Raw genomic sequence first — 12,603 nt, forward strand, 5'->3', positions numbered from 1 at the left:
TTGCTGGTTTATTTTCCCTTTATTTTTCACACTATTTTCGGCCGAAAATCACGCCTGTGAGGGGGGGGGATTTCACTCGGGGGGGGGAGCATGGCAACGATGAAACGGCAGCTCAAACACCACCTGCTAGCTGGATGGGTCTCTCCGTTGCAACGAATCAACGCAGATTCGTTGCAACGTGTGTGTGTGTGTGTGTTTTTTTTAACCATCCTTAAAGGGAAAGGGGCTGTTTGGGAGCATGATAACGACCGCCCATTGGCTGCTTGACGGCCAGGGGCAGGATACAGCTCAGCAATATCGCTTCCTGGCTAGCGATTTTTGCCGAGACCGGAAACCTGTGGGAAACGATAGAAACGCAACTGGATTCCACTACAAAGGCAGATATGCATAATGACGAATTCCACTATTTAAAATGGTGATTTTTCGTTCCGCAAACAATTTGCAACATGGATCCCCGTGCGGAATGGCCCTCAGTTTCTGTATCTCCAGGTACAGAAACAAAAGATCTTGATAATAGATCGGGGGGAAGGGCATCTGCAGAGGCTTTGGAAACCTGCTCTCAAGGAAGATAATACTGGGCTAGAAACCCCAGTGGTTTCACCTGAGCAAAAATGCTTTCACACATTTTTGTGTCCAATTAATTTCTGCGGTTTTCTTTCAACTCCTCATCCGCATTTGATACCTTGTTCTTGAGTGCATGCTATAAATTCTTTCTGTAAACAAGAACGGTATTAAGCAGCATCACTCACTCTTGGTTCCTGTGTTTGGTTAAGGCACAAACTAGCATATTTTTAGTTTAAATTCTTGATGCGAACTTCCATGCAGAAAAAAAGTATTTCTAATTTCAGATCATACTTTCGGGTGATCCAATGCAGCTAGGCCCAGTCATAAAATCTAGGCTTGCTGCAGCTTATGGATTAAACATCTCCCTGATGGAGAGACTGATGTCCCGGCCTCTGTATTTGAGAGATGAGGATGCTTTTGGTGCTTGTGGGTCCTATAATCCTCTATTGGTAAGTTCAGTGGCTGATTTGGATTTCTTGGCTGATGGCGTCATGTATTTATTATAGTATGTGATGTGATGTGATTACTGGAGGCAGAGCTACTTAATTCGATGCCACCTCACAGAGCTTATGCTATTCACTAGTCTTCAGAGACAAAATGCTGCAGACAAAAATCTGCCACCCTCTGGTATTGGATTTTTCACAATCTAAAACACAATAAAATAGGTAAGTGATCTCAGCAGATCTTTGGAAAACATGTAGTCACCAGTTAGCATTGTGGCCTCAGGGTTCCAGACATCAGGCCCCCTGTTCCCAGAAGCATTTGGCTGTTCACATGAAGAAATAAGGTACTGGAATAGGTGGAGTTTTTTGGCCTGATTCAGCAAGGCTCTTTGTTCACCAACTTTTGATTTAATTTCTTTGCAGGTTACCAAACTAGTGAAGAATTACAGGTCTCATGCTACATTGCTTGCGGTGCCATCTAAGCTCTTTTACCACAAGGAGCTACAAGTCTGTGCTGATCCTTCAGTAGTAAACTCTTTGTTGGGGTGGGAGAAGTTGCCAAGGAAAGGTTTTCCACTAATTTTTCATGGAATGCGGGTACGTAAAGGCCTTTTATCCAAATTACTCATCATAGACAGACTTTATGGATCCCATGTACAGGACAGTATTCCCACAAGGCTATGTGGACACATTTTTATACAATGTAATTTGAATAAGTGGGAATGTACATTATAGGTATTTTCTGTAAAAAGAGTATCTGCAATCTGCTTTGTTGTCTAAGCTTCAGAAAACCTTTTAAGCAATTTCAAAACATTAATTCAATTGGCCACTAGAGGGCAATAAAGAGGCACTAGAGATTGGATTCTGGCTGTTTCTTTAAAAAAATTACTTTTAAAGACAAAATCAGTATAGTTTCTTATCACTTATTACTTTCTTTCAAAAAGAGTTCAGCCTACTACAATAGCTGTAATGCGTGCAAGGGAAAAAAACTACCATTTTAATTTCATGTCAGAAAGCATATGCTTCTCATTACAGTTAAATGTTTGTTGTTGTATCAGAAGATTGTTCTGGAAATATCAGGACAATGCTCCTAATAATTAAAAGGCAATCTTGTTGTCCCCCCCTTCCCCACACACACATCAAATAAGGAGTTAAAGGAGTGAGACTGAAAGATTGCCCTGATACCTTAAATCACAGTTGGTGCTTTATTCCTTTAAAACTGTAAAGCATTATTTCCTGTGAGGGGTAGACTTGGTTTACTCTGGTTGCTGAAGATAAGGTAGGTGTTAAGAACAGAATCCTTCCTATAATCAGGACATTCTGGTAAAAGCACCCTATCCCTGAAGATAAGGCAGGAGTGAGTGCCAAGTGAGTTATGACTGGTGTGACATGTTGTTGTAACTTGGTCAGACCATGTGTGACATAGGTATCAAAACACACACAAAAAAACATTTAGAGATACCAAAGAAAAAGAACAGCAATAAAATACTATTGCTATATTTTAATTCAAAAGAAGCACTTTTAAAAGGCTTCTTTTGGAAGAGGACATATCACCTATCAGTTTGGAGAAGTGAAAAGATGGTGTGAATGAGACATGTTTCCCAGGCTGGACTTCAGTAAGACCTGTCTTTATGCTTCTCCCCATCCCCACCTGGCCCAAAAGCAGACTTTTTTTTACACTTACACTCAAGCATTAAATCAGCTGTTTGTTGTACGATCTTGACAGATGGGCATTGGATGACTATTTTAGGCATAACAAACATTAGGCAAACTGATTAGTAGAAGTAAGGGCATATTATTACTAGCAATAGTTTTCTCCACTTCAGGATAGTTTACCAGATCAATCAAATCAAATCAGCAGAGGTGAGAAAATAGTCTATAAGACTCACAACACCACCACCCCCCGCCGCCATTATTCAAACAGATAAATTCTCTTGGTCTACTATCTCCTTGAGACCATTTAAAACAATCAGTTTTCTCCTGTCAATGTGGCTTTTAGTTTACTAGATAGAGCAATCTTGTTATCATTACATGAGTGGTTAAAATAACTTATTTCCTCTATTAACATTCTTGGGGACACAAATGGTAAGACTTAGATGGCCATGGCCAATAAGACCTGTACCACAAATAGTGTTTGTTGCCTGGTCTTCTGGAAGGAGGGAGATGAAAGCTGCATTTAGTCCTTGGAATTGTTTAATAATGGAGAAAGATGCTACCAGCTTTTGCAAGCAGTGAATGGCTAAAAAGAGAAACAAGAATCTCTCATGAGTGCTAGTCTATTTCCATCACTACTGTTACATTGTCACAAGATTCGAAACAGTACATGTGGACAGCTCAGCTTTTTCCACCATTTCCAGTGCTGGCAGCTTAAAAGTCTTGTGCCCATGTTGTTTCTATCCTCAATTCTCCATGACTAAGCAGTAATCTTTTTCCTAGGAAGCATTATTTTATGGCTGTCTATGTACAATCCAAAGAGAAACACAACCTCATTTAAAGCTCCCATCTCTACTCCAAATTTTCACATAAAAAAGGATGCAGTTCAATACAAGGAACATTTTTTGAGGGGGGGGGGAGCATGGCACAGTTATTCTGAAACAGAATGCGAAAACCTGAAGTGCAGGAAGCTTCTGTGGTCCCCACCTCTTGGAGTGCTGCTGTGAAGTGAATTATTTATTGTGTTTGAAGACCAGCACAAAAATACATACAGTACCAGAAATATTTACATGTTACTGAGCCACCTAAGCTGTATATGGCAAAGATTGCTTGGCAGGGGTCTTATTTCTGCATAAGCTGTAAAGGCTTGTCGGCTGGAGAGCAAGGAGAGATGCAAAGCCCTGCCACCACTGCAGCCTTTGATGGAGAATAGCAGATGTGGTGAACTTGCTACCTGCACCATCCCTGGCAGCATGCCCAGGAGCTCCTGGCCTGCAACCAGTTCCTCTGACATCCGAAGCTACAGTGGATTACCTGTACTCTTTTGCATGGCTGATTGGGTTGCAAGATGTTCCTGTCCACCTCCAAACCAACCAGTGCCTTGTCACAGCACTGACACTGTTATGGGAGTAGTTGTGTGGGCTGCATGAGAGTGCCCTTGCCAGACACAGCTCATCAGCTAGGTGGACAGGTGCTGTGGAATGTGCTTTCAAAAGCCCATTTCTGTGAGGTAGTCACTCAAATGAAGCTTTTTAAGGGGACTTTAATGGGTTTTATTGTCTAGATTTCTCATAGAGTGGACTAGAAAACAGGATGTACTTTTTAAAATGAAGCCAAAATAAACTAGACAGACCATTAGTCTGATCCAGCATGGCTGCTCTTAAGTTCTCTTGGTTTCCAGGAGCCAGTGTGGTATAGTGACTAAGAGTGGCAACTTCTAATCAGGTTTGATTCTCCACTCCTCCACGTGCAGCCAGATGGGTGACTTTGGGCTAGTTACAGTTTTCTCAGAGCTTTTTCAGCCCCACCTACCTCACAGGGCATCTGTTGTGGGGAGAGGAAAGGAAGACAGTTGTAAGCCGTTTTGAGACTCCTTTGAGTAGTGAAAAGCAGGGTATAAAAACCAGCTCTTCTTCTTGACGTGTTGTATTTTCTGCCATCTTAATGCAGGGCAATGAAATGCGTGAAGGCCACAATCCATCTTGGTTCAATCCTACAGAAGCAGTTCAAATAATACGTTATTGTTGCCTTCTTGTTAAAAAGATCAGCCACACCTTGTCAGAAGCAGACATTGGTGTAATTACACCATATCGTAAGCAGGTATGGCTTGACACCATGGACTGGTTTTGTCTTTCGTAAACTAAACCGACAGTTCTTGGCAGTAGAAGAGAAGCTTATAAATGCTGTGGTGGATAAAGACGCCTCTCCCATAATGCTGGAAATCGTGAACAGCCAATGAGGTTCTGCAGTAGGTTCAGAACAGGCAAGAAGAGCTTTTTTGCAGAAATCTGCAGGGAGGTTGCTCTTTGTTACTAGAGGTTGTAATGTGATCACCATTGGTTTAGCTGTCGTTAAAATGTAGTATATGTCTGTCAATAAGCCATGGTAATTAAAATGAACATTTCTGTTCAAGGGTAATAACTTTCTGAAATCCAGTTTTTGAGGAGGTTTTTGAGGGCATGGCCTCCATGCCCTGTCCCTGGGCTCTCCAGGAACACCTCACAGGCCATTGTGTGGAAGAGTATGCTGGACTCAGTGGCCCGTGAGGCTGATCTTCTATGATGGTTCTTGGATTATTTCTCTTTTTATTACCTCCATTGTGCTAGGAAATTAATTCAAGATAATGCAATTGGAATCTTCCTTTAATTCTTGAATCTTCCTTTTCTTCAGGGATGTGACAACTTAAAAGTAGTTTTTTCATTGTCCTTGTTACAGGTGGAAAAAATCAGACTTCTCTTGCACAGTGTAGATCTGTCAGACATCAAAGTTGGATCTGTAGAGGAGTTTCAGGGGCAGGAATTCCTAGTGATCCTCATATCAGCGGTATGTAATAAGGCACTTTATGTGTGTGTGTTCATTTGCATGCACAAAAATAAATGTTAGATGATGGCACAAGGCTCAGATTCTGATAACAGAGACCGTTACAGATATAAGACATAATGACTAAACATTATAGAAACTGGCTGTGGTTTCTGGAAAGCTTATTCAGTAATAGTTGTTATTTTTTAGCTCTAGTTAGCTTTACTAAATGTCGGAGTTTCTTGATGACTTCAGTAAAATACTATCCGGCATTTAACAGTTCAGGGTACATACCTGCAGTACCTTATTTATTTATCATATGGCACGTGTGTAACATAACCAGGAGATCCTAAGGAGGTAGCTTGCCATTGCCTGCCCCTGCAGCATAGCCATGGCAATCCTCTGAGGTCGTCCTTCTAGCCAGGGTTGACTCTGCTTTGCTTTGGAGAGCTGACAAGATTGGACCTGCCTGGGCCATCCAGGTTGGGTTCCCACAACAGTTAGTGATACAAGACACTTCAGTGAGATTTGGCATGATCTGTGTTCATCTGGGAGAGCTCACAGTTCATGAATCCAACTTTTTAAAACTGCAAGTAGTAGTCTAGGTATAATTTTTCTCTTATGTTGATTATACTATACTGTATCGCAATAGCAAAAGTAAGAGGTTTTTCTTTTACAAAAGTACATTTCTGCAGATCAGCCTGCAACAGTCTTGATTTTTGGGATTTGATAATGCTGTTTCTCTTCTAGGTCCGGTCAAATGAAAGCTCATTTCAAGAGGAGAGACATTTTTTGGGCTTTCTTACAAACCCAAAGCGCTTTAATGTTGCAATTACCAGGCCCAAAGCACTGCTGATTATAGTAGGAAATCCTCATGTGCTTGCCAAAGTAAGGCATTCCATTGAAAGTGTTAAATTGCAGCATGGGGGTTCAAGTTGGTGTTGTCTCTACAGAGTGAAGAGTCTTTGGGGCAAAATCTACATTGGCTGAAGCCGTCTTACATTTTCTATATAAGGAAATATCCTTTTTATAGACGACCCCTGGCCACTTTCAATAGAGTATTCTGCAAGAAAAGATAAACATTGACAATAAAAATTTTGTAGCAAATGTTTAGTCTTAAATCAAGAAATATCAGCAGATGTGGACAGTAAGTTAAACATAATGCAAACCTTCTAAGTGGTAGTCTGGGTGCAGCCCCTCACCAATGCTCCCTCCCCCCACAGCAGCACCAGACCTGTTGCACTTACCTGGTCCAGTGGTGGAAGAACCTGGATGGAGTTGTGCTGATGCTCTGCCACAGCCAGCTCCTGCAACAGCTACTAGTTGCCTGACGGTGATATCATTGGCTGGCAAATGAAAGAGCCAGCAGGTGATTCACACCATAACAGAGAATCTCTGGCTGCGGGCCAGCATTCTCAGTTAAAGAGTAATGACAGGCACATTGGCAAGGTGAAGGGGCATGCCTGGACCAGGTCAGATTGAAGGCTGGGGGCAGGGGAGGTTGGCTCTGGCTCAAGAGGGGGGTGAGTATAAACCATGGGGGAAAGAGTAAAAAGAGGGCTCCCAAATCAGGCCAGAGGGAGTAAGTCCTGTGTTAAGGCTGAGCTTGCTGTCTCTCATGGTCAAGGCCTGGGTACAACAGTCTTTACTGATTCTGAGGCCTTGGGAAAACCCCTCCAGGGTAGAACACCACAGCAGAGAACATCAGAGGTGAACCAGCTGCAGGGGTGCTCATAGTAATATCATATATGCAATATATCATTGCAAATAAAATTAATAATATGATAAACATAGCTTTGAAAGAAAGAGGTCGATATCCATAGTATACACAAATTGGTATAATATGCCTTCATAATAGATAGTTCTTAATGTTTTGAGCAAGCTAAACACATTTTGGCCCATTATGCACGAGCAATAATGCCCGCGCTGGTGGTGGCAGCGCTTCGGGGGAAATCCCCGATAATGCTCGCTGCCGCTGTGGGCGCATCCTGGCCAAGGGCTACAGAAGGCCCACGTTAAGCAAACGCAGGAATTTCCGCAGCTTCCTGGGTACACCGGGGGCTGGCAGGGGCTGAGGCGGGCCGGCGCTGTGCATAATCGCCAGCGCCGGGTCTTTTGGGCCACCCAGCCCCGACCTGCAGTGTCCCTGTAAGGACACTGCACACTCCTGTAGGCTCCGTGGAGGGTGTCTGTTGTGGGGAGAGGAAAGGGAAGGCGAATGTAAGCTGCTCTGAGACTCCTAGTAGAGAAAAGGCAGCATATAAGAATCAACTCTTCTTCTAAAAAAAATCAGTAAGTTTCCGCATCAAGGATGAAGGTAGGCCTGCATAGAGGGAGTTGCAGAAGGCCAGTCTAGAGGTGACCATCACATAGATCACTGTGGCTAGGTGTTCTGGTGCCAAGTAGGGCTTGGCGTAGGTGGTAGAAAGCCTGCTGTGCTACTATCGTGACCTGTGCCTTCATGGAGAGGGAGGCGGCAATGAGAAGGCAAAAGAAAATGAAATCTCCATATCAGGAAAATATTAAAGTGAAATCCATCTGCAAATACAGTCCTGTTTCTTGCTATTTAGGCATCTATGGTATTTCTAGTAAGTTCCACAGCATCTGCATTCTTGTGATTCCTGTTATAATCAGTGTTCTTTTTGGACAGGATCCTTGCTTTAATGCTCTCTTGGACTACAGTCTATCCAATGGAGTTTACGTTGGCTGCGATTTACCTCAAGAGCTGCAAAGTCTGAAACAATGAATGTTGTTTAGCATTGTTGGACAAGGTATCAGTGAGCCTGGATAAATCAGCAGTGGCTTCTCTTCTTAACATCCCTTTTTATACTGCATAATGGATTAAAAATATTGGTATTATGTTTGAAAATGAAGTGCATATTGTTAAGAACTGACCTCTTCACACGCTCTTGTTTTGTATAGCCAATGCAACTAAGTATTGCTAGTAAAATGTGATGAGTAGATGAGCTAAAGTTCATACTGATGGGTGGAATAACAAAGCTTTATAGCCTGACACTGGATATCTTGAAGGAAATATCAGAATTACTAATATATACAAAGAAGCTGAGTATGGGCACACATACAGTATGGTTTTCATGTACACATCCTATGTTTTGGAGTGTTTAGTATTTGTATCCCTTCATAGCTTGTTTTATTGCCATGTCACAGACGTGACTAGCACATGTTCTTTTAGTGGGGTCGGGTTAAGTATTGCATTGATCAATAACTCTTCCTGGGCACATTTTTGCTGCGAAAAGTTTAAGCTAAAATATGAAGTTGGCACTTGTCTGACAAATTACAAAAATTTCCCCCATATTCATAATTGTTTTTATGCTGTCAAAAAATCACGTTTGATTAAAGTTTTTTGCATGTTGTCGTCTGCCGTGGGTCTTTGTAGATTCTTTGGTGGATAGTAATGTCAGTTCTAAATTTAGTTGTTCCCTAGTCTGATGCAAATATCAGTAGGATCTTTCATGCTTGCATATCGTCTCCACATACTTTAAATGTGATCTCCGTCATAATTTGTAATTTCTGTGACTTTTAAAATGCCTTAAGTTGGAAAATATAGTATTGAATGCCTCATTCCATTCCAACTAATTCAATATGTAGCAAAATGGAGAGGATTCCTTCTGACTGCTAAGCATAGCATAAGTAGAGTTATCCCTTTGTAAAGATAGTTAAGTGTTGTGAGAAAAGTGCTCATTAGAAAATCGATAGCAAGCAATTTAGAAATGGTTGAAACAAGGTTTATGTGCTCTAAAAAGGTCGGCAAGGATTTTTAAGTATGAATACAGAAGACAATAAAGGACTCTGCTGTTTTTGTACACTCAATTATGGCCACTAGTACCTTTCCTTTTTCCTGCTTGCAATGGAGCAAAAATTATTTTATGATGCTGTAGTGATTAGGTTCTGGCAACGCCTGTTGAGCATCTCTGTGATAGTATGGTTGACAAATGTATCTTGCTTCTCTTTGAATATTTTGATATAAAACCTGGATAAACAACAAAATGTGGTATGTTCAGAGTTGTGAGCATTATAGTAGCTTGTGAGAAATTCTGAAACAAAACACCAGATAAATACTGGTGCATACAACCTATATTAAAAGCTTGTTAAGTTGTTCTATGATTTTTATTTTAGGCAGAAAATTCGTCCTTGTAGCACTGTGACTTGGCAACTAAAAAAGGAAAGTAATGATGAATCAGTTGTTTAAAATGCTTAAGAAATAAGATTGGCTTAACGGCAGTAAAATAATAAAAAGGGCATGTTAACCACTACTACTACAAAGAAGCAAATAATGTGAAAAGATAACCCTCTCCCCGCCCTATATCTGGTGGTTTTTAACCTTTTCAGCCTGTGGACACTTTCCGTATTCTAAGAGAGGATAACAGGTGATGTCACAGTGATTGCCAAGAAAAGCATGGCCAATTTGTCTGAGGACTCTAAATTGTAACCCGCTGCAAGAATTTTTTTTTAAGTAGAAATTATACTAAATTTGAACATTGCCCTAACATGTGAATTAAAAAATCTACATAATAGGGCCATGTACAGAGCAGGGAAATATTTCTGTATTCATGAGACAGCCAATAGGTTTATCAACACGGCGTTTTTGACTGGATTGTCACCAATATGCAGATGACACCCAGCTCTGTCTCCTGATGAATGGCCAGCTGGACTCCCCCCCCCAGAAATATTTGCCAGATGTTTGGAAGTAGTGTCTAGATGACTCAGGCAGAGATGACTCAGGACACTTGGCCACATGATCCATGCAAAAGTCACTTCCAGACTACTGTAACTCACTCTACCCAAGCTTTCCCTTGCCTCTGACCTGGAAATTGCAGTTGGTGCAAAATGTGGCTGCTAGGAATCCCTCAAGGTCATCTTGGAGGACCAATATCCAACCTGTACTGAGGCAGCTGCAATGGTTACCAGTTCGCTTCTGAATCAGGTTCAAGGTTTTGGTTCTTACCTTTAAGACCATCCACTGCCTGGGTCCCACGTATCTGAGGAACCGCTTATCTCCTTATGCCCCCCGTGGTACTCTTTGCGGGTTTGATCTACTAATAGTCCCTGGGAGATATACCTGTCCTCAACCAGGGCCACGGCCTTTTCAGCCATGGCCCTGACCTGGTGGAATGAGCTCCCAGAAGAGCTGAGGGCCCTGACAGAGCTGCAACAGTTCTGCAGGGCCTGTAAGACAGAGCTCTTCCACCAGGCATTTGGTTGAGGCCGTGCTAAGGAAGATTGGGATCCTCCCTGCAGAAGCCCACATGCCAGACATCTGGGCAAGGACTGCCTCTCCCAAGGGTGGTGGTGTGGCACTGTTACTGGGCATGGAGGGGGTGGTGGGTGGTTATAGAATTGGATTGTGCTGTCATTGTTATAATTGTATTTGTTTTAAGGATTTTATTCTAAACCGCCCTAGCTGGCAACGTCCAGAAGTGGCAGCTAATAAAAACTAATATAAATAAATAATAAACACAGAGACACCACCGAGTAAAAATGACCAAAATCTTCTGAAGCCTCACAAGATGGTTGGCATTATGGGGTTGCCTAGCAACCACAACAAAAGGGAAGTTTCAAGCAGGTAAGGTACTGAAAGCAACTGGGAAATTAGAAGGTGAGGGGGTGAGAAATGGGAACAAGGGGGATAAAATAGAATTTTGACAACAGTCAAAACTCAAAAGGTTTAAAAGTAGGAATAATTAAACTAGACAGCATAAAAGCATAAGATTTTTCTTCCCGTTTACAGGAAAAACTGGCTTTGTCCTGACTAAGCAGCAGTGCTCTAAAGTCATATGCTCTGTGTGCCTATTTGGTATACTGAGCCTGGTGTCCCTTAAAAATAATGGTTACTTTTTGTGAACCCTACCTCTCCTTATGGACAGTTGAAAGTTCTGACCTACCAGAAGATGTATTTCAGCAAAATGGTGTGATTTGTTCAAATAAAGTTACCTAGGCAATTATTTCACCTCAGTGAAAGCATCTGCGTCATCCAGTGACTCAGGAGACGAATACCTTCTGTTTATAATTGCATTAAGAGATGTAGCACAGATGTTCTAGCTTTTCAAAAAGGAACCCAAGAAATGAAAACAAACATGCAAAAGTTGTCATGACCTCATATTAGTTTTGCATAAATGAATTTGTGAACCTACTAAATATAGCAAAAGTTTTTAAATGAACGATGCTGATAATGATGCAAAACATGATATTTGGAGACAGGAACTCCTGTCTTCATGTTGTCCTGTGACTTCTGACGTACGCTTTCTCTGTTGCAATGAAGTCTGGCAACATCTGAAGTGGGATCTGGGAACGGGAAATATAATGTTAGAAACTGCTTTATTATCATTACTGCTATTACCTTCAGGGCCAAGGTCCTGTCAGCGAGAGAGTGAAATAAAAAATGGGGCCATGTACCAAGCAGGGAATACTTGCAAGCAGTGGTGGCCCTAAACATAGATAGTTTTTAAAGGAGAAAAGCCCATCAATGGCTACTAAGTCACAGTGACTGAAGGGTGTCTCCATATTCAGAGACAGAAACCTGAATACGTGTGCTTAGAGAAGGCGGCAGCAGTGGTGAGCCTCAGGCTGTTTGATCCTTTAGAGGCCACCTGGTTGACCACTGTGGAAACAGCCTGGTGGACTGGATGGAAAGTAGATTCGATCCAACAAGTTCTACTTAAGCTCTTACGACTCTAGAAATGGCCATTGTTGTAGGTTATATTTTCTGAATACTTGGGGAAATTTTCAAGGAGATACAGTGAATGAACTGGAGCAAAATGAGCATTGTTCCACAATACATAATCCTAATGCAGCTCGTTTGTAGCTGCTGTTTACTAGCTGCTGTACAGCCCCAGGTTGCTGAAGGTTCGTTGATCTATAGTTTTCAGGCTTATATAAAACTATTGGGGGGGCCTATTCTGTACAGCAGTGGTCCCCAACCGTTTTATCACCGGGGACTGGTCAACACTTGACAATTTTACTGAGGCCCAGGTGGGGGTAGTCTTTTGCCAAGGGATGTCGCTACCGGCTGAGTCCCTGCTCCACTTGCTTTCCCGCCATCCGCTGGGGGGCTCTGCCTGCAGCAGCTGCGCAGTGCCACGCCGAGGGGGAGCCCCAGCCATGGTGGCCGCCAGAGAGCACAAAA

General features: G+C 42.2%; 1 protein-coding gene across 3 annotated transcripts in view; it reads left to right on the forward strand.

Moving 5' to 3' along the window:
* MOV10L1 (Mov10 like RNA helicase 1) overlaps positions 1-9,431 on the forward strand; it is a 39,922-nt gene extending 30,491 nt beyond the window's left edge. The window contains exons 21-26 of one of the 3 annotated variants that reach the window (XM_077338279.1): positions 849-1,013; positions 1,431-1,604; positions 4,611-4,760; positions 5,376-5,483; positions 6,210-6,347; positions 8,110-9,429. In XM_077338279.1, coding sequence (XP_077194394.1) covers positions 849-1,013; positions 1,431-1,604; positions 4,611-4,760; positions 5,376-5,483; positions 6,210-6,347; positions 8,110-8,205 — 831 coding nt within the window. In that variant the 3' untranslated portion in view covers positions 8,206-9,429. Of the gene's footprint in view, positions 1-848; positions 1,014-1,430; positions 1,605-4,610; positions 4,761-5,375; positions 5,484-6,209; positions 6,348-8,109 lie in introns of all 3 variants that reach the window. The other 2 variants (XM_077338280.1, XM_077338281.1) reach the window with 2 other exon arrangements.
* Positions 9,432-12,603: the final 3,172 nt, after the last annotated feature.

Source organism: Paroedura picta, chromosome 5, assembly GCF_049243985.1.
Source record: "Paroedura picta isolate Pp20150507F chromosome 5, Ppicta_v3.0, whole genome shotgun sequence".
Lineage (NCBI taxonomy): Eukaryota > Metazoa > Chordata > Lepidosauria > Squamata > Gekkonidae > Paroedura > Paroedura picta.